The sequence below is a fragment of the Myxocyprinus asiaticus genome, chromosome 24 (assembly GCF_019703515.2).
Source record: "Myxocyprinus asiaticus isolate MX2 ecotype Aquarium Trade chromosome 24, UBuf_Myxa_2, whole genome shotgun sequence".
NCBI classification, from domain to species: Eukaryota; Metazoa; Chordata; class Actinopteri; order Cypriniformes; family Catostomidae; genus Myxocyprinus; species Myxocyprinus asiaticus.
Window position 1 is genome coordinate 32,867,044 of NC_059367.1, and position 23,160 is coordinate 32,890,203.

Genomic DNA, 23,160 nt, shown 5'->3' on the forward strand with positions numbered 1-23,160 from the left:
CCTTGTACAAATCAGCTAGTTATCTTGATTTGATTTAATATCAAACAACTTCTGAAAGGTTGAAAAACAAACAATATAATTTCTTAAATTACATATGTTACCTATCTCTTTATCTCAAACAAACAGAATTATCTATTTGTTTACTTGCCACAAATCTTTTTGTTAGTATGGATTACATAAATCTCTACTTAAAACCATGTACAAAAACAATACAATATGGTGAAAAAGGACAATATCCAGATCTGGGAGTACAGTCCCTTTGGCCTACTCATGTTGGTGTTTTTGTGATGCATCATGTACAGTATCAAATCAAACAAACAGATTACTGACGGGTTATCCTTTTTTCAGAAATCACTTTCACCAATCATCTCCTTTAAACTCATAGTGGAATACATAAACACCAGAAAATACCTAAATTGTGCAAACACTAGGATGCTGCTATGGGGCTTGAGCAAATTATTTGCTTGTTTTAAAATGGATTAAGATTGGACATTACAATTCTAAGCATATTAAGTCCAACAAACATTCCCAATCCTCATCATTAAGAAAGGAAAAACATCACAAAAATTTTGACAATGCTTAAATCATTGTTTTAATATCTGTAATTCAGTGGTTTTTTGCACCTCACATATAACATTATATATAATGATATTCCCATATTTGTGTGCTACACATTAAAGTAGTTTAGAAATGTACAATTTATCCCTAAACTGTGTAAATTAAGTACAAAGTGTATTGTTGTTACAACCTACCCCACTACCATGGTGGGTTGTAATGCTTAGAGTAAACATCGGCTTTTTACATTTTGTGCATGGATTTACTGTATTGTGGAAATCAAATTTACTTGTTCAAAATAATTATGCAACCCCCATTACCACACCACAACCTTTATGCACAGTTGTCTTTGTCTCCACTATGGCCACACCATCAACCAAAAATAATGAGTGACTTCAGGTCAGGCTTTCACTAATAGGATTCTGGCACACGCACACCCCGGTTTGACCCTCACACCCTTAAGCCCACACCTGATACACATATAACAAAATCTGCACATCCATGCAGGGCTCAATGCCAAACAAATTTACACAGATGTATGTATGAGTTCACTGAGGTTTGTGTAGTTAGCCATTATTAAACATATAGTTCAGACTCTAAACTGTGATTGTATGCTATTTCTGTCTAATCCGATGCGGCAGTTACCGCTAAAGCTATCACACCCCAATCATCTGATTAAACGTAATTAATTGAATTTACCCTAACAGACACACTCACCTTTTCCCAGTTGCATTTGACTTTCTCTGACAGATTACTCCAACACTTCCATCTGGGCCTGTGTCCAGGGTGATGTCCCAAAGCAGCGTGTTGCTAGGTGTGGCTGTACGGAAGGACACACCCTTTTTTACCATGGCCCTATATTGGGTAAAAAGAAAGACAAAAAAGGAAAATATTGATTTGATTTCATCCAAGTAGCACTTTCATGCAAACTGCATAATTATAGAGTAGATTAAAAAGTACTTCTTTCTAAAAAAATAAAAAAATAAAAAATAAATAAAAAAAAACACAGGAATGGTTTGTTTACCATTAAAACACACGTTCTCAACTAGGGGGCCTCAGTACACTTCAAGGGGGGCCTTAAGATCTCTTAATATTTTCTAAAATAAAGTAGATTATTATAATTTTTATATAATTATATATAATATAAATTTACTGAAAATGTTAAAAATTTTATATCTCCCTTCAACAGCTTACTTTTTATGAAGAATATACAGTTCTTGACATTTCTGGAATCACAAATTTATCATGATTAATTGTTTTAATCTATTGATGCTAGTAGTTTCTTTCATTAAAAAACTTTGAAAACAAGCTTTGTCATCATTACAGTAGAAGTATCAAAGGAAATATCTTATATTATCTTATAATAGAAATATCTAATTGCCTACATGGGGGCCTTCAAATATTTTCTCTGACAATGGGGGTCCTTGGAGTCAGCTTGACTTGTATTTTCACAACAGTACACCAGTACACTGTTCTACCTTGTGGCGTCCCCAAAGGCTTAAGTCTGGGCCTTTTATTATTTAACCTATATATGTTTCCATTTTGTTGTGTAATTAATCGATATAACATTTTATAATTTTTTTTTCAAAAACTTTTTTCTTTTTGCATAATTATTTTGACTTGAATTGACAAAACAGTAAATTTAGATGTTACCACATTTTCCAAATTTTTTTGGAATAACGTTATTATTATTATTATTTTATTTTATTTTTATTTTTTTTGTGTGTGTGTACTTTATCACTGGTGCTAAAAAATTATGGAGAGCAATGTTCATGAATCTATACTTTGCTGTAGTAGGGATGGTTGTAAGCATGTTGACTGACATTTACTTTGTCTTTAGAGAGTGTATATTTTTGTAAGATTGTGTGAGTGTATATGGCAGCGGGAGATGAGGCCAAGAATAGTCAGTTCAAGAAGTGTTAAACTGAGGCTGACAGGGTGGTTTCCAATGCAGGGGTAAAAGAAAAGGATGTTAGTCTCCATTCCCTTTAAGAGGACAGGAAATCAATGATGTCCACATCAGACCCAGTTAGCCAAGCCTGGACAGTCACTTCAACCCCACCTACACACAGTCACACACACAAGCACACAAAACCCTGGCCAAACCTGCTTTATTTTATTGTTTAGAAACTCACACAAAGAAACTAATTAGTAAATGAGATTGTGTAAAACTTTTGGATGAGACTTTCATGCCAGGTAAGTTGAATAACAGCCCCCCCCGCCCCATACAATTTTTTGGAATCTAAGTTGTTGGCTAGTGAGTAATTACTTAAATTTGTGTATGTTTTTCAAACAAATTTGTTGTATGGCTTCAGAGGACTTGGAATACAGTGCACACGTATGGTCTCCTTTTAAGGTGCTTTGTTTTCCCCTTGGAAAATAACAGCATTTGAGTTTGGAACTAAATGAGGGTGATAATGACAGATAATAATAAATAAAGATTTTTCTATTTGACCATTCCTTTAAACTAATGAGGTAGATGCTTGTTGCAAGGAGGAGGGTGGGGCCAGGCCGTGATGATGCACGCCCAGCCCCTAATCAGGCTAATCATGCCGACGAGAGGGATAAAGGTGGCCGGAGGAGACAGTTCGAGAGAGAGAGAGTTACGGGCAGCTGCCCTGCATGTGTTTATGCCTTTTGTCTTTACAGTTTAATTTATCATTAAATGATTATTTATTGTCAAGCCGGTTCTCGCCTCCTCCTTTCCCTTTTACCCTGCGTTACAATGCTCCACTGGTCAACAGTAGCAGCTTTCAGAAGTTAGTTTGAGGCCTTTTGAGTCAAAAGATTACAGCTACAGGCCTGATCTTCCCAAACTTGTATGAACTGTCACACTGGCCCCATATAACAGTATAATATGAATACATTATCAATATTTTCTTAAATATTGATTGTAAAACTGCAACATTATGTACCCATAAGGGAGAGGATGTTGGGCAGCTCAATAGTGCCACAACCCAGTATACCCCAAGGGACCATTAAAGCTGTGGGAACAGACACTAAAAGCTTCCCGAGAACCAATACACAGAGGCGGACTTACAGGACAGGCAAGCCAGGCAATAACAGTAGTTCCAAAAGAGTGGTTGTGAGATGGCATTGCCAGCTTTTGAACCTATACTGTATGTTACAAAAATGAATGCTTGAAAGATAGTGTCAATGCTTTCTTTTCTCTCTCTCTCTCTGAGCATTACTGAAGTCTTCACAACACCCCAGACAAGCACATATTGAATGTGAATTCAATGTATCACAATGTGGTATTATTGATATCGATATGGCCTTCTCTCAAAAATTATTTTACCTAATTATGTTACAATGAGAATATTCAAGCTGAATGAGAATATTCAAGCTAAATGTATCTTATATCTGAATGTCTGAATGTATATACTGTAATTATTTACTGATATCTGAATGTACACTACCGATCAAAAGTTTTGAAACACTTACTCATTCTTTATTATAATTTTTTTTCACATTTTAGAATAAGAGTAAAGTCATCCAAACTATGGAATAACATAAATGGAACTATGGGAATTATGTTGGGACTAAACAAAATCCAAAATAAATCAAAACTGTGACATGTACTCTTGTCATTTTCTCAACCAACTTCTTGAGGTATCACCCTGGGATGCTTTTTAAACAGTATTGAAGGAGTTCCCATCTATGTTGGGCACTTATTGGCTGCTTTTCTTTATTATTTGGTCCAAGTCATCATTTCAAAAACTTAATTACATTTTAGTTTTATAATGAAATAAATTAATATGGTGGCACAATTATATTTTTGTCTACAAAACTAATTTCAAACATTTAAGCATACGCCTTCAGATCAAAAGATTTTTAAGATCATGAGAAACATTTCAGTCAAGTGTTTCAAAATGTTTGACCGGTAGTGTATATAATTATTTACTTTATTTAGCAGTTCCATGGACTTCCAGTGCAGCCTTCTGCTCATGATGAAGAGGATCTTCACACATCCAGCAGTGCCATCAGCAGTACCACAACAGTAGGTACTTCCATCACATCAACACCTCATAAAGAGAAAGAGGCCACACCACTCCCTAACGGCATCACCACCACCACAACAACAGAGGGCAATCAGATATCTTTAATATTAGATGACCCGTACTATGGCTAAGTGTCAAGTGATGCTGTGTGCTGTGAAATAGTGAAAAAGGAGTCCTGAGTGCACTTTGAGTGTATTTTCTTTTCTATTACAATGTGCACTTTTAACATTTTTCTATCATTGCATGGATTTAATATACTTGTATTTTAAATATAGCTTAATGCAAATGTTCTGTTTGATATGTTCCTGTTATTTTTGGAAAATAAATGGTTAGTGTTACAGAAAGATGTTTGTGGGGTGTGTGTGTGTGCACTGGGGGGCATTCAGAAGGGCCCACTTTTTCTTTTTTTCTTTTTTTTTGCCTAGGGCCCCCAGAGTCCCTAGGATCACCTCTGCCAATATACAGCCACACAGAGTGGCATAGAGCCCATCACAATGAGGGTAACAATAAAAAAACTGTTAAAATTACAACAACTACTGCAAAATACACCTTGTCAAGAACAACTAAATCTTTTGTAAAAAATAATAAGAATAATATATACGGACATAATACAATTTTTATTTAAATAGCACCTTCAAGGACACCAGGATGCTTTACAAAGCATAAGCAAAAACAGAAATTAACACATAAAGTAATATCCAGCATGTGAGCAAGCATACATGATCAAAACACAAAAATGAGGCATGTACAGTATAATACAGAGACAACAGCTTTACGGGGATCAGTCAGTTGAAAAAAAGTAGTGTGAATAAACAAGTTTTTAATTGGGTCTTAAAGATCTGGAGAGATGGATTTTCAGGGAGTCTTTGGGCCAGAATGTTGAAAGCCCTACCACCAACAGCAGACAGTCCAAACTTAGGTACAACAAGCAAGTTTCCAGCACTGGATCTAAGAGTTCAGATGGGAACATTAGGATGGGTTCATTCTGTCAAATATGGAGGTGCTAAACCATCAAAAGCTTTAAAGACTAAGACAAGACTTTTGAACTGTATGCGATACATTGGGAGCCAAAGCAGTTGGTGAAGTATAGGAGTGATGTGAGCTGATTTCTTGTTATGTGTGAAAATCCGAGCAGCAGAGTTTTGAACAAATGAAGCACTTTTGCAGGTAAACCTGCAAACAGAGAGTTACAGTAATCTAAACGAGAGGTTATAAAAGCATGGATGACAGTTTCAGCTTCTTAAAAGCTTAGGCAAGAATGTAAGTGGGGGTGACAAAAAAAAAAAGTTGGATGATATGTGCATGTAACAAGGAGGAGGGTGTGGCCGGGCTGTGAGGGCACGCGCCTGGTGCTGAGCGGCCCAATCAGCAGAAGAGAGCTTAAAGGAGGAGTCGGGAGTGCTGAAGAGAGAGAGACAAACACACGGAGCTGTGTGTGTCGTCATGTTATTATGTTCCAGTTCAATGTTTTAAGTTGTAATTAAAGCCTTGTTGAGTGTCAATCTGGTTCCTGCTTCCTCCTTTACCGACAAACGAGAGGTTTGTCTGCCACAGTGCATTAAAACAGAGAGCAGGATCAAATAGCACGCCCAGGTTTCGTATAATGAACACCATCAATGTCAATGGAGAGTTCATTGTGGGAAGAGACCAGGGACTTTGAGCCAACCAACAAAATTTCAGTTTTGCCTGTGTTCAGTTTTAGAAAGTTTGCTGCCATCCAGACATTAAGATCTTGAATGCAAGCAGTAAATGGAAGTGGGTGGAAAAACAGATTCTTATTTGTTTGTTTTTTTCATCTGTTTATGCTTTTTTCTCCATGAGTGCTTAAATCTTGGGGCTATTAAACGCTATAGGCAGGATCCAAAATTAACTTTTTGCTAATAACTGCTATTTACGGGAGAATTAAGAACATTTACTGGCAATACATTTTTTACTGGCAATAAACTATATTAAATTTGCATTATTTCCATAAAATATATTTTTGCGGTAGACAGCAGGTACAGAACCTCTCACAAAAATGTTGGAATGTTGTGATTTTGTTCGTCTTATAGTCATTTTGGTTCCTTAACTTTAGGAATGTCTAAATGAAGTTCCGAAAATGTCAATCCGAAAAATTTTCTTCTGTGATGAGGAGGAGGGTGTGGCCCGTGCTGAGTCACTTAATCAGCGGCAGAGAGAGACAAAGGGGAGCCTGAGATGCCAGTTCGAGAGAGAGACATACACAAGGCCACTGTGTGTTTGTGTGTGCGTCTTGTGTTTTACGTTGTTTTAAGTTGAGCTTGTGTCATTAAAGTTTACGTTGACTGTTCTGCTGGTTCCCGCACCTCCTTGCCCATCGCTTATGCGTTACATTGGTGCCGAAACCCGGGAAGGAGGAGGGATGTGCTGTCGTGGAGTCCTCGCCGCTGCCGTCTGCCAGTGGAGGAGCCGCGGCCATCTGCCGAGGGACGGAGGAGTCGCTGCCGGCCGCCGGGAGTCGGAGGAGCCGCTGCCATCTGGCAGAAAGGGGAGGAGCCCTTCCGTCCACCAGTGGTCGGAGAACTCGCTGCTGCCCGCCCAGGGAGGAGTGGCTGTCGTCTGCCAGAGGGCGGATGAGCGACTGAGGACCAGGCGACAGCGTGTCCGGGGACCAGCGAGCAAGTTTCTCTCTCTCCTCTCTCTCTCTCTGTGTCCCTCCCGCTTGCCCTTTCCCTCTCCCCTCTCCCTCCTCTCGTCTCTCCCCAGGTTCCCAGGAGGCGGGGTGGACCATCGGTTGGCACCCTGGCCTGAATCGGGTGGAGAAGGAGTGTGACGAGGAGGAAGGCATGGCCAGGCCGGCACTGAGTCACTTAATCAGAGGGAGAGAGAGTTAAAGGGGAGCCGGAGACACCAGTTTGAGAGAGAGAGAGACACGCGGCCCCTGTGTGTGTGTGTGTATATGTGCGTCTTGTGTTTTATGTTGTTTTAAGTTGAGTTTATGTCATCAAAGTTTATGTTGACTCTTCTGCTGGTTCCCGCCTCCTCATTGCCCATCCCTTACATGTTACACCTTCCTTAACAAACGTATTACGCTGCGGGGCCGCCGCTCCCTATACGATTATGCAGTCTGCGTAAGGCACCAATCCCCAATAGGAGGTAACTATCTTACCCTTGGCGGGAGCTTCAGTTAATGTTCACATCAACCATCAGAATGGGGAAAAACTTTGATCTCATTGATTTGGACCATGGCATGATTGTTGGTGCCAGATGGGCTGGTTTGAGTATTTCTTTAACTGCTGATCTCCTGAGATTTTCATGCAAAAAAATCTAGTATTTACTCTGAATGGTGCCAAAAACAAAAAAACATTATATATATATATATATATATATATATATATATATATATATATATATATATATATATAAAATGTATACTTACTGACCATATTATTTATTTTTTTCACTGTTTAATTTGAGCTTTCACCCCCTTCTTGTTCTGCTTTGGACAGATTTAGGGTAGTGTAAAGGAGAGACACACATTCATCCCTCAGTGATAATACTATTTTCACAATCCCCAGAAACATCTGTCCAAGACTGACTTTAAACCTTCCAAACAGAATCAATCAATGGTAAGAGACATCTTTTGCTTTTGACCTATGGAGACCAAACAATTTTGGAAACATCCAGCCCAAATCATCTTCTGTCTGCTACTGTTGAGATCTTCAAAGTACATCAGACTGAGCTCAACCTCTGATATCACTAGTCCGTTTGCAAGCCGTTTTTCAATTATCTGTCAAACATTGCTGACATTTCACATAATGAATGTAGGCTTTGAAATGTCATGCAAATTCATATACACATGCTCAAAATGCCAGAGCACCATATTGCGAATATTAAATGACCAAGTTGTGGAGAAACACCTGTATAGAGAAAATAATCTCACACATACACACACACGCACACACACACACACCATTTGCAAGTGCCAAATGCAAGGGAAAAATTTGGCTTAGCCAATTAAATAAATAAACTAAACTGGCTCATTCTCAGAAAATGGTGCCATTTGTGTCCAAACTGTCTGCATTTTTGAGAAAATGCAGAAATAGTCTTGAGAGAATTTGTCCATAAATTTCTGTTCAGCCCTGTTATGCTGTGACATTTCCCCCTTAAAAATTATGGTTTGATAATTCTGATAAATCATATTTGACTGAATGACATCATAAGTAATTTTGACCACATAGTTTAAACCTAGGGTAAGTCTTTCTCAGTACTTCATTATGTTTACACTTATATTGTCCTATACTCTGTAATACTGACATCTGTTATGGAACAAAAAAATTATTATCATGTTTTGCTTATACCACAATAATGTTAAAAAATACTGAGGGGTGAATTAACTGAGAATTAATAATGCCCCGTAATAGTGCTGTTTTAGAAAGAGGGGGGAACTGAATCGGGACGTGCATTTTTTCTTTTGTCTTTTATGACACATCAACTTTTCTCTGCATTTTCTGTTAACAAACCCTTCCTGGATATTTAAAAAGACACAGTATTTAGGGTGAGACTGTGAGGCGAGAAAGCCAAATGAGTTAGGCCTATTTCTTCTTCTTGTCACAACATTTGCATTATAAAGAGATGAGTCGAAATAATGAAGATTAACTCCTCTTGATCAAAACAATCACTAAGCAGCAGTTTATCTTTTTTGCCTCACAACCTCGTAATTTTTTATCCATTTTTATGCAACTGCAATATGTGTCACTTCCTGCGTGATATATGAGTGTGACTCCAGGTTACATTTTTCATGCTGATTCCTAACGGGCCACTTGACAGATTTACATCTGAAGAAATTCAGATATGCAGGGGTAGCTAGTTTTCACCATGCTTTATTTGATGACAAATTTACAATGTTTGATCCCCGTGTGATTAAGTAACCAAAACAGTGGAATGAGGACCCTAGTGTTTTCAGCACATTTTCATGAAAATTTTAAAGACATTGTACACCAATAGAATACACTTCTGTATACAAATTTACCTTTGTGTATACTACAGCCATCACTTTTACACCTAAATGCCATCACAAAAATATTTGTTACTTTAATATGAAATTATTATTTAAATTATTGTCATTATTTACTCACCCCCATTTTGTTCCATTCACACCCATATGTTGTTATTTTTTCCACACTTAAGACTTTTTAAAGAATGTTCACACAGATATTTTTCATACAAAAAATTTATATTACTGTAATGATAAAGGGTGCATCATCTCTTGCTTCCTATGTCATGAATCAGTAAAGTTACTACGAATTTGAGTGTGTTCATCCATTAAACCAAATATTGGCTCACCGATGCAGGTCCATTTCTAGGTATAAGCAGTATAAAAAAAATTACCAAAACATTTTTGTCACATGAAGGTGAGTAAACGTTAACAAAACTTTCATTTTTAAATAAAGTGTTGGATAGAAGGCCAGCTAAAATTTGATGCCTATATTGTATCAATTTTAAATTCTGTTTGTTGATTGGTGGTCTCTATGTAAATAACAGTGGTACATTTTGAACGAGCCAAGTCGAACAATATCTTACAAATTTCACCATCTCATTCTAATTATTATGTGTTGACATGAGACTGTTCGTGTGTGAGTACCAGCGGCAAATATTTATCACAGTAACTAGGTAATGATTCAGGAGGAGAAAATGCCAGTTTCACTGCGTTATTGAAGAATTTCCATTTGGATTTACCACCAAAACTTTACACACACAGAACACACTTGTGTTTGTCTGCCATGGATGCATTGTAAGAGATGCAGAGAATGCAATGCTATTTAAAGCACAGCATAAAAATGAATGAGCAGCCAAAGCATTCCGAGGACAAAAGTAAAGAAAATGCAAGTGTTTAGGGCACAGCTTGCCTTTGCATATAATCTGAGGGATTAAAAATGCATATCTTTTTCAGGCATATACTGTAGCTAGATGCTCAAATCTGCACAATGAGCTTTCGAGACTATGTTCTCAGACTTGATGACAGAGTCCAGCAGCATAACAGCTCAGAATATTGTTGAGTGTTATTGTCATTATATGTATTTCTCCACTCAGCACTGCTAATCTGCAATGCCCCCAGAACGGCCTCTAATGTCTCTGGTAATTTCAGGAAAAAGCAATAATCCATTAAAAATCCCATTTCCCAATTTATTCATATCTTTTTCACAAAGCTGTAGGATGGATATGGCTAGTACTGTTATATTTGCATTATCTAAATATTTAAATGTTTTATGAAAAAAATAATGATTGTAAATTGAAAGGTAATTTTAGGGGTAGGAGGAAAAAGCGATTCTCCAATGCATCACAATTCTTTCTCCAACGATTCTGAATCAATTATCAAAAATTCAGAATTTATTCTGAGTTCAATTTAAACCGAGGCAGCACAGTGACCCTTTGTGCACGCTAGAGACAGAGAGATGCTAGAAACAAATGGTCAGAAGCACATACACTAAAGCCAAGTGCACACTACAGAACTGTTTGCAGACTGGATGCATAACGAAATGACCATCATCCCAGACTGAAACTATGATCCCGAAATACATTTATAAACTCAAGCACATAGCAACAGAAGAGTTTATTCATGATAAAATCAAAAAACAACATGAAACAGCTGAAAATAATGATAGACAGCATTTCAGGTGACGTGGGTGAGGTTTTTATTTCTAATATATCTTTTTTTCTCCTGTTTCCTAATGCCTTTCTCTCCTCTTGTGCTTTTTATTTCTTTGGCTGTTGCTCATTGCCGTCTCTCCCTCATCAGAACAGTGTGCATGGCTGTGGGGATCAAACCAGCAACGTTCTGACCACCTATGTGCTTTAGCCCACTATGCCACACTTTCCCCATATAGGCTAGGGATTGATTAATTCCAATTTCCCCATATATAGGCTAGGGATTGATTAATTCCAAATGAATAATTTAATACTATTTAATTGGAGGATAAGATGCATCGTGAATCATTTTGTAATCTAATTTTTACCCTTTGAATTGTAATCAAATTGAATTGTGAGGCCAGTGAAGATTCTTACATTTAGTAATTTTACAAGGTATAATATCTATTCCAAATCTTCCCATTCTTAAATAGGCCTATCTCTACGGGTATTAAAAAAGTGGTTCTAGTAAAATTAGAGGATAATTATTTCGTCATGCACATCTATTCTTTGACTAGGCATGTAACGATACACAAATTTCATGACATGATATAATACAATGCAGAAGCCTCACGATATGATATGATACGATTATAAATAAAATAATAAAAAAAACGAGTTAGTGTGGGTAAAATATTTTTTTCCCCAAGGACATATTACTGCACAAAAGGGTTTTCTGATTACCATAAAAAAATACAAAGAAGGACATGGCCTTCCGTGTGAGGTTTACCTGAGAGAGAAGGTGTCCAGGTTGGCTGAGATCCTCATGTAAACATAAAAGGAGGCGATATCCGTCTTCTTAAGTGGTTTAGAGGAGGTCTGGATAACCACAGCCTCACCCAGTCTGAGCACAGACACAGGTGTGGCCCCCTGTTTGACCTGCAGGAGCCGCACACTCCCGATTCTCTGCATGGAGCTCATGGGCATGTACTCAGCCTGCCCAAGATTTCCACCCCCTACATCCCACCTCTTGCCCTCCTCCCCACTGCCAGTGCATGGGCCATAGACGCTGGGTCGGGCCTGGTAGTACAGCTCCACCGAGTTTCCCTGACTTGGCCCTTGTCTTTCTCGACTGGAGCTGCCCTCAGCTGGGCTGAACCAACCCGCTGGAAGGTCAACCTCGGCCATGCAGGTTCCATGCTCATTTCCAATAACACAGGACCCACGCACCTCCTGTGTCTGCCAGAATGCGTACACAGTCACACATGGCAGTTCATCTTTAGTTCCTTTCTCTCCTCTGTCCCAGTCTCTCCCAGCCACATAGAAGAGGACCCGTACTTTGGGAGAAGATGAATAGACCCAGCGGGTCAGGACGAAGCACTGGACTCTCCAGTTGAGAGTGAACACTGGCGGTGAGGGGCGGAATAACTGCACCGACTGCACTAAGTCCAGGGGAATCTCCCTTTTGGTAGAGAGTGGGCCATAGGTAGCATTGATCACAGGGAGGCATCCCGCTCTCAGCACAACAAATGGCTGTGTGTGGCTTTGCATGCTGGAATTGCGCATAATGTCCTGTCCTGCCTCTTTTAATAGAAAGTAGTCAGCATCCCACACCTGGTAACTGACAGGAAGGAACATGGGATTTGGGGTGGAGGTTTTGGTGGCATCAGAGATCTCTTGACTGGTCAGCTCTGCAGAGGAACCAAGACACAAACATTGTTGTCATTGATTTCTGATTCATTAACAAAGAGGCTTTACTGCTTGAGTGGCAGATAAATTGTTGTATGTATACTGTAAAATTGTATGTTTGCTATATTGAATGTCTGCCGAAACATGTAAGAGTACATACTTAGTGAAATCATGCTAATGGTAATAACTGAAGAATAAAGGGACCTTTTATATTGTCCTGTCTTTCTTGATATCATATGTGGTAGCCAGTTACTCAAAACCCTCTACGTACAGGCAATAAAATATATTAAATTGTACTAAGATGAATATCATCAATGTAAATCTGCAATATTTCATTTAATTCAGAATATTTTAATCCACCCTGCTTTAACAACTTTCATTTTATGAGCGCAATATCAATTCAATATTCTGTTCTGGATCCATGAAAACTCCTCTGGATTGGTAAACTCAGAGGAGTCCGAGACCCAACATTAAGTATATTTTGTGGCAAAAAGAAAAAAGTGTGTGTGTGTGTGTGTGTGTGTGTGTGTGTGGGGGGGGGGGGGGCTTGGGTGCAGGGTTCAGCTCCAATAACAAGGATGAGCTCAAAAGGGTAAAATTAAATACAGTATATCAAGGCCTCAAATTCCTGGAAGTAATTTTGAAAAAGCAGATTGAGTGGTAGGGTCATGCAGGCATTAAAGAACGAATGATTCAAACAAATCTACTGTATAGTAGATAAAAAGTACTGTATAGTAATGAAGTCCTCAAGCAATTTACGATTTATAAAATGAGCAATAGTACTTTAAAATCAATTCTAAATGTAACTAGAGGCCAGTGTAAAGACATGAGGGCTGGAGTAATATGCTCAGAATTTTTGGTTGGGGTGAGAATCCTGGCAGCAGCATTTTGAATGAGCTGCAGCTGTCTAATGGTCTTTTTGGGAAGGCCGGTGAGAAGTCCATTACAGTAGTCCAAGAGACTAGCTAACAGCACAGATGTGTATTGCCTTTAGACACATCCACATATGCCTCTCTTTTTTCAAATACCTCAATCTCCTTTTTGATCAGAACTGGAAATGACACTCTCTTCCCCACCCTCTAATATTTTCTTAATTTTGAATTGTTCTTAACAACTGACATCACTGTTCATCGAACAACATTATATAATTTTGGTCAAAGTAGACTGTCCAAAATTTGATTGGACCTGGTGTGTTCAGTTCAGGTTAGCGTTAGCAAACATTAACAGAATAGTTCACACAAAAGTGAAAATTATGTCATCATTTATGCACCCTCATATAATTCCAAACCCACATGACTTTCTTTCTTCCGTGGAACACAAAAGGGGACAATTTTGTACAACTGTGCCTTTTTTCCATGCAACTGTTCATTCCATGCAATAACAATGAGTGGGAACTGTGGCTTTCAAGCTTCACTCCATATGACTTGTGCTATGCTCCAAGTCTTTTGAAGCAATAAAATACCTTTAATTTAAGTAGTTATTCACTAATTATCTTACCCTGAAATGAGTTGTTTGCTGCTGCGACTGGATTAATGAGTCAGTAAATTGAACTCAAAAACCAGATTGGTCTGCTTTATTAATCAATCATTCAGACTGGTCTGGTGAACTGGATGACCTGATTCATTCATAAGATCCAACACAAAAGACTATATTTTTTCATGAGTCGGACATCACTACTTCTCTTATGAGCACGGAGTATTAGGGTTGGGTATTGATACAGATTTCCCAATTCGATTCCAATTCACAAACTCTTGATTCCAATTTCGATATTGATTCATATGGGTATGTTTCAGTTATAATGTCCTTTTTGATTACATATGAAAGAAGTTCTCTCCCAGTTATTGCTGTTAATTTTACAGGGGACTTTCTAACTAGCTAATTTATAAAAAAATATAAATTTTACTAATTATATTTTATTAGTTTTTTTTTATCCTTTTTGTCACATTTTAGCTTTTTAAAAATGAAGAAATCCATGCATTCAGTCAATAAATATAAAAATATATTGCTTATATTATTTTTTGTTACATGTTTATTGTTTAATTACATCATTTGTATATTTACAGGTTTTTACATTGATTTGTTAAACACGTGTTAAAAACCGGTACTATCTCTTTAAGAAAGACAGCATTTCTGTAAAGAGCATCTGTAAATGACCGCATATTAATGAGAGAGATTCTAACAGCTTTAACTCACCTGTCCTACGCATGATTAAAATTAAATATTTATTTTTTGTTGTTGTTGATCAACTACTAATTGTAGAGAACTGGTTTTAAAAGAGACATTATTTAATGACAAATGGGTTGCATGGATCTCGTCCCTGGACACACATTACACAGAACAACTTTACTCTCAACATGCATCTCGCTGCCAAATACTCCACCACTACACAATTACTGGTGAAATCTAAACATTTACCAGGCAGTTGCCAGTATACCTTTTAGTCACATAACATGAAATTTGGTTGCTAATGTGAGTGATTTCCTCTTATAGTAGTAGAGGGTTGCTTATAGAGTAAAAGATCGATCTTGGGATTTAAGATTCGATATCGAGATTATTCAAGCAAATATCGCAATGCATCGAAAAAAACTATATTTTTACCCACCCCTACAGAGTATAACGATTTTTTGGTCTGTTCCTCCCTCAAAGCTTTTGTATGATTTCAGAAGACTTTGAATAAAGTTCATGAATAGTACAGACCACTTTTATGATCATTTTATAAGGGGCTTGGAGCTTGACAGGCACAGTCCTCATTCACATGAATTATATATAAAAATGAGTTGCCAAGATATTCTTCAAAAAAATCACCTTATGTGTTCCACGAAAGGAAAAAAGTCATACTGGTTCGGCACGACATGAGGGTAAATAATGATGGGAATTTTCATTTTTGGGTGAACCATTCCATTAATTCAAAATAAAAATTGCAAACAATTTAGGGTTCAACATCTATGTAATTGTGGTGTTCAAATATTGAAACATTTTGTTTGGGGGAAGCTGGGAGATTAAGCAAATACAACCCATTACAATATGATTGCATGCAGTTATAGCACCGTTTATGGTCCAGGACATGGCACAGATTGCAGCTCAAAAGACATTCACACTAACAAACTGTGGCCTTAATGCTGGATGACTTTGGTACTGATGACATAAATATCATGTGTTTGCATTGGCTGGTATATAGCTGATCCTTTGAGTTATAATACAACGCTGTCATATTGTCCTAACAAGTTTGCCCCCTTTCATCCATTTTATTCTCATGAATTCCTTTGGGGTTTAGGAATTACAGTATCTATCGTACTTCATCCTTATTTCCTTAACGTGACTAGGTGTGCCAAAATTCTGAGTGCAAAATAAGCATCGCTGATATGTAAATGTGGGTGTTCATATGTTAATGTTTTGGGTTTCTGACTTAAGAATCCAAGGATGTCAAAACTAGCTGCTTTTGCAGCTCATTTTCAATAGATCGTCTTTTTGGATGAGCGAAGATGTTTTGAGTTTTGAAAGTTACAAAAAATCAAGGAATCTGATATATGAACCCTTTAAGAGTTTCCATGTCACTATTCCATATTTATAAAGGTCTATAAAGGTGTGTACATACAGTAACTGAACAAAAAGCATTTGCAATTAATGAAAGCACTTTATAAAAATAAAAAAAAAATAAGCTAGCTTACTCCATTCAACAGCTGTTTCATCACAAACGCACAGCACAACACAGCAACAGTGAACATTTAACCCTGTCAATTTACTATCACTATTAAGGGGGATTTGTAACTGGTTCTGAGTCTGAGTTCAGTAATGGATGACAATTAGAACAGCCTATTATGAGCTTAATCCATTGTGTTTGTGGGTCAAAAAACAGACAAAAACAAACAGCAAAGACAGTATCTTAACATACCAGAAAATATTGAGATAAATAGAAATCATACTTCTGGATATGACCATATGTTAGGCATATAATATTAATATTCTTTAGCAAAATAAAATAAATTATGCACCTTTATTTGACCTTTTTAATCAAAGACAGTCAGTAAAATGTACCATCTTTTTCTCTGATCAAATAGGGCCCATGCCTATATCGCAACCAAAATAAGTTAGTATTTACTCACATTTGTGGCATTAGGCCTAAACAATGGTTATAATAATTATGATCTTATATGAAATGTAAGTACTTTCTACAAATAGTATTTAATGTATGTGCTGTATGTGACTGCCCACTCCTTCCACATTCAGAGTTTACAGTTTAGGATTTACGATTTTTAAATAATTACTTAAAGGTGCAGTATGTAAGATTCAGAAACCCTTGTTATTAATGACACCTGTGGCCGTTAAGTGAACTGCAGCCAGCTACCTGTTGCTCGTGCTCGTGTACACACTTCATAGGGCTAGCGAGCATCGACCAAAACAATGACGTAACGAACAAAGAGACTGAATGTGATTCACCAATATCATGCTGTCAGATGAGGTAGCATAATTAAAATTACACAGTTATGATTGTTTTACTACAAACTTTGAGACTGTATATTATATTTGACTCTCCAGTGCTGGAACAGGGCTAAAACAAAGTGTGGATATAGGTCTGACTATGGCTGTGTCTCGTTTGGAAGGCTGTGTCCTCCGGAGGTCGCATTTGTCGGCCACATACATCATCGAGTCTGTCTCATTTCAGAAAAGCGAGTAGGACACTTCGAATGCAGCCTTCGAATGCGACCTTCTTTCATGGGAATTCGGAGGATGCATGAGGTGTATCCTTCGTGGGCACTCACAACCCACAATTCTTTGCTTCAACGGAAATGTCTAAAAATAACGCCAATTTGTAATATGATGTTTAAACGCAAGGAATGTTAATTCCCAAGTTGAAGTACCTCAGTAGATGAGTGCAGAGTATATAATATGTATAACTATATTAATATATAATTAAAATAATAATTTATTAGACTAAAAGTACACCTGTAAAATCTATTTTCTTTTCTCTTTACATCATTATAACAGTCCTAAAATTTACCTCATACATTCCCTTCTAAATGACTTTGTTACCTTCTGACTCAAAGCGCTCACGCTTGTTAAAGAGTGGCGTGCTGTCATAGCAACCATGTTACGTTACATTTCCGTTTGTCCTACGAAGGCCATCTCGGCTTGTTTAAAGGAGGATGCTCGGTATACTGCAGCCTTCAAAAGATGCATCCTACCTATCACGCAGCCTTCGAAACGAGACACAGCCTATGTGAGACTGTATATTATATTTGACTCTCCAGTGCTAGAACAGGGCTAAACAAAGTGTGTATATACACTACCAGTCAAAAGTTTTGAAACACTTGACCGAAATGTTTCCCATGATTTTAAAAATCTTTTGATCTGAAGCCGTATGCTTAAATGTTTGAAATTAGTTCTGTAGACTAAAACATAATTGTGCCACCATATTAATTTATTTCATTATAAAACTAAAATGTAATAAAAAAAAAAAAAAATTGTTTAAATTGATGACTTGGACCAAATAATAAAGAAAAGCAGCCAATAAGTGCCCAGCATATAGATGGGAACTCCTTCAATACTGTTTAAAAAGCATCCCAGGGTGATACCTCAAGAAATTGGTTGAGAAAATGTCAAGAGTACGTCACAGTTTTGATTTATTTTGGATTTTGTTTAGTCACAACATAATTCCCATAGTTCCATTTATGTTATTCCATAGTTTTGATGACTTCACTATTATTCTAAAATGTGAAATTTTATTTTTAATTTTTTTAATTTATAATTAATTAAGTGTTTCAAAACTTTTGACCGGTAGTGTAGGTCTGACTATGCGAAACTGTAGTTTGAAGTAATCACTTTTCTTTGCATGATACATTGACTGCATTTATATGATAGCCTATGTCGGCGTTAGCTAGCTAGCCAGTTTTTCAATAGCTGTTAGCTAAATTTGGTGGATGATGACAGTAGCTGTTTATAAAATAGACTGTACATTATAAATATGTTGACACAATTCAGTACTGATGTGATTCCATCACAACTGTGATTTTGATATATCGATGCGCTATTGTTTTATAATAATAGAATGTATATATTTTCTGTATAACCAAGAAATGTTACACTAATGAATGGAGCTTTTGCATTATCTTGAACATTGTTTAGCATTAATTTAATGTGTTATTGTAGTTTACCATGCTGAATAATTACAGATTAACATTGACATTAACCTGACTTTTAGTATAAAGAGAAGATCGTTGAAATTATTTGAAAGTTACGAAGCAAGGTAGCTTTCAATTCGTCAGCGTTAGCAGGCAAGATCAAGTTAGCTAAAATTACACAGATCAATCCTTATGACGCTATATTTCACATGCTTTGCAGTTATGTAAGCTTACTTGTCCAATAAGAAGAACGGCAATTCAGGGTCAATTTTAAACCCCAAAACTGATCGAAGGTCCCTCCAGGAATCAAATACCCTGCCGATGTTCACTCTAGTTTTCGCTTGACCACGATCATGTTCCCGCTTAGCCAGACAGGATTCAGTAGATAAAATTTTTTTTTTTTTTGGCTTACTCTGAGTTTGTGTAGGAGTCGGTGTTGTGCTGGGAGCCGGACATTTGCTGGATTCCATCTCTAAGATAATGTTACCTAGTGTTGCAGTATGTTGTCGCTGTTGAATAGCGGAAGAGAAGCTACTGTCTGAAGCAAGGCTCTCGGGAGCGTGCATAAACGTCACATCCTTTGGATTTTCCCGGCAAAAGCGACCCGCTCCCTTCGCATGAAAATCAGTCTACAGGCTTTAATAGGCAGCCTATGAAGTCCAGGAAGGGCTCATTTTTTAAGTTGCACTACATTGGCAATATTACGTGAAAATTGTTACATATTGCACCTTAAAACATCAACTTGAGTTTTTTTTTTTTTTACATTTATAAAACATAATTTACAGCATAATATGTATGAAATCCTAAAGCAACCTGTCTCAAAACTTGATTCACAAATTGGCAATTATGAACATTTACCATCAATCATTATATCTATACTATAACTGAATATATGCAAGACTTTTTACCTCTTTCCTCCTTTCTCTCTTTTCCACCAGCAATCTTCTTCCTGTACTGTTAAACCTTTTAAATCAAACCCTGTGAAATTCAGGGACTGAAGGCATTGCAGTGAGTGATGCCACTCCAAATGGGCTGAGTGATGATGATGATGATGATGAATCATGCAACATCCTGAACATTATTATACAGTATATACAGTATGTGCAACAACACAGAAGTGATTTGTCAAAATGTCTTAAAAACACAATTAAATACAGAAGCCACATAGCACAGATGTCTTAGCCTCTTTGAGTGTGTAAAGTTGTAGGAACGCTGTTTCTGGGTCAGGATGAGCTCTAATCACATCCGGACCACGCCTTGATACACAAGCACTCAACACACTTGAGGAAGGATTGAGACAGATTAGGGAAACAGCAGAACTCACAGAAAAGAAAAATGTTGAGAGAGGAGACGGAGGGAAGAGAGCAAAGACCTTTGAAGGAATGGTCAGGAATGGTCAGGAATGGTTCTGTATCCAAGCCCAGAAAACAATTTTTTTTTTTTCCATAAGCTGAAAGAAAGTACCTTTAACATGCAACTAAACATAGCCTATACATTTTCATGCTTGTCATATGCAGAAGTATGTGCCCCTCAATTTTTTAACCAAGTAGATTTTACAGTTTTTCTCAATCGCTTTGGCTCAGTTCTCGAATGAGAATTGTTTTTTTCAAAGCATTAAGTTCAGATCTCTGAACAATTAGTTTCTTGTTCACACCAGATTTGAATTTCTTACTCATTTAAACAAATTGCACGTGTTTTGGCACATGTGTGCAAAAGAGTAAGTACAATTGTCTGCAATTTGCACAATAACTAAATGCACATGGCTTGCTGATCAAAACTGATGAGTTGATTCTCAGTGAAACTGTCACTCTTCACAACTTCTAAACATTCTTTCATCGTCTGAGCCATCACATGCTAAATGATCCATTCATTTGTCAATATCTCTCAGACATACATGTATATTCTATAAATATCTATGAAATGGAATGTTTTTTCATTATTGCGGGTTTTTTTTTTTTTTTTTTTTTTTTGCAAGGATGTCATTTTGTGGTAATTTTCTGTTCACTATATATGATTTTATATGTAAGAAACAAGTAAAAATAGACAAGCAAATGTGAATTTTCTGTTTACATGTAACACATTGGTACAAAAATAAATGTACTGTATACATACAAATGTGCATATCCTTTTTCTGTGTACTACAGTATTGTACAGTATTGACTTTTCCCAGTAAACTTTTACCTACTGGTGAAATCGGTATCTAAAAAGCTCAGTGTGATACACAATAGCATTCAGCTAGACAAAACTGACATTCATGTATAGTACAGTAAGCAGTCAATGTCAACAAAAAAGTAGAACAAAAATGAAATTTGTATATAACAAACATTTCCAGGGTTGACTGCCATGGTGAAAAAACATCTAAACATTTTGACCAGTACGGTTCACACAATGACAATAAAACTTTCATTTTGGTGGAATTGGCCAATTTACTGACACAATAACTAGGTTTTGAAGCATGAATTAAATGTTTTGGGTGAGTTACTACATTTTGCAGACATGCAATAGAGTTGTGATGTCCCATAAAACAGTTGTGACAACTGCACTTACAGTTTAGAGAATGTTAAGACTGTTTCAAAAAATGAGCCAATTAAAGCGATTGAGAAATCTGTATGCAACTTTTGAAGAGATTATTTGTATCTTTGAAAAACTGCATGATTATTGTAGGTTAAGAAAGTGTTTGTCTAAAGTACTGTTGCTGAAATCATGCATTCCTTTCTAAATCTGGTCATTCACCTGTCGATTCACCTTCACCTTCTGATCATTTTCTTGAAACTCATCTACCCACAAGCTTAAAACTTATATGGCTTTTTCCCCTTTGAACCTAAAATGAGTTATTACAGCATGAAAATGTCACAGCTGAACTTTTCCATACAATAAAAATGCATGGTGATCACTGACTCTCAAGTTCAGTTGCAACACAAATGTAAAGAGCTACTACTTTTCTACCACCCCTGGAGTCTCAAGTTCGAATCCAGGGCGTGCTGAGTGACTCCAGCCAGGTCTCCTAAGCAACCAAATTGGCCCGGTTGCTAGGGAGGATAGAGTCACCTCCTCATGGTCGCTGTAATGTGGTTCTCACTCTCAGTGGGGCGCCTGGTGAGTTGTGCGTGGATGCCGCGGAGAATAGCGTGAAGCCTCCACACGCACTATGTCTCTGCGGTAACACGCTCAACAAGCCACGTGATAAGATGCGCGGATTGATGGTCTCAGACGCAGAGGCAACTGAGATTCATCCTCCACTACCCGGATTGAGGCGTGGCACTATGCCACCACGAGGACTACTTTTTGTTTAGTCCTGTCTTCTCTTGTGTAGGGCACCAAGAACTGACACTGGTGCCCCCTAAAAAAAAGTGCACTCATCAAGAGGTACACAAGAAGGAATCCTTGTTTGTATGTTGACACTATGCTAAACCCATATTCATAATCTAATTGTGTGGTAACAATGAAGTGATTCACATACAAAAATGTACTGTAGATGATCTCACTTCAAACTAAATCACAAACAAAATGAGTTGGGTAGTTTTGGGTAGTTTTGCCACCAGTAACACTGTCTACAGTTAGAAAACATCCTATTATGCATTACCTGACAGTCCAAATATGCATAAAGATCAAGCAGAATCACTTCTGCAGAGGACACCTGATCACTACTGTCCTAAACAGACACTTGAACACAGACAAGGACAGGAACACATCCATACAACACATTCACAAACACATGACAACCAACCTTATGTATACTGTAGAATACAATCAAATTCTTGTTCTTGTCTCTGACCATTAACAGAATATGTGTCTAGATTTAATTAATATGTTAAAGAGAGATCACATTCTAAGCCACGTATTTACTTTGATTAAAGGTATCCTTTACAAAACAAAGTACTGTGGTTTACAATGATACAATGATTGTATCAGACACCATAGTATTTTGTTAGCCTATATACCTGGGTCCTGAATGACAACCATATTCATCTACAATTGTATTAACGTGCATGGTACTAAAGGGAATACCATGGTATAAAATATGCCAAAACATGGACTAACATGATACAGCACCATAGTAAAAAGTCCATCATGTCCAAAAAGCAATGGTTTTATCATGGTAATTTTTGGTTAGTAATGTTGTGACGTCTTTCCAAATGCATTTCGAGTATTTTAACAAACCCACACACCGGTCTTTAAAAAGCAGTCTGTAGACTGACTAAAAACATCGT

General features: G+C 37.2%; 1 protein-coding gene across 2 annotated transcripts in view; it reads right to left on the reverse strand.

Moving 5' to 3' along the window:
* Positions 1-23,160, reverse strand: part of LOC127415086 (transmembrane protein 132C) — a 52,278-nt gene that overhangs the window by 28,821 nt on the left and 297 nt on the right. Inside the window, exons 1-3 of one of the 2 annotated variants that reach the window (XM_051653632.1) lie at positions 19,858-19,978; positions 11,932-12,832; positions 1,273-1,410 (exon numbers count right to left, since the gene is read on the reverse strand). In XM_051653632.1, the coding sequence (XP_051509592.1) occupies positions 1,273-1,410; positions 11,932-12,779 (986 nt within the window). In that variant the 5' untranslated portion in view covers positions 12,780-12,832; positions 19,858-19,978. Of the gene's footprint in view, positions 1-1,272; positions 1,411-11,931; positions 12,833-19,857; positions 19,979-23,160 lie in introns of those variants that run through there. The other variant, XM_051653631.1, reaches the window with a different exon arrangement.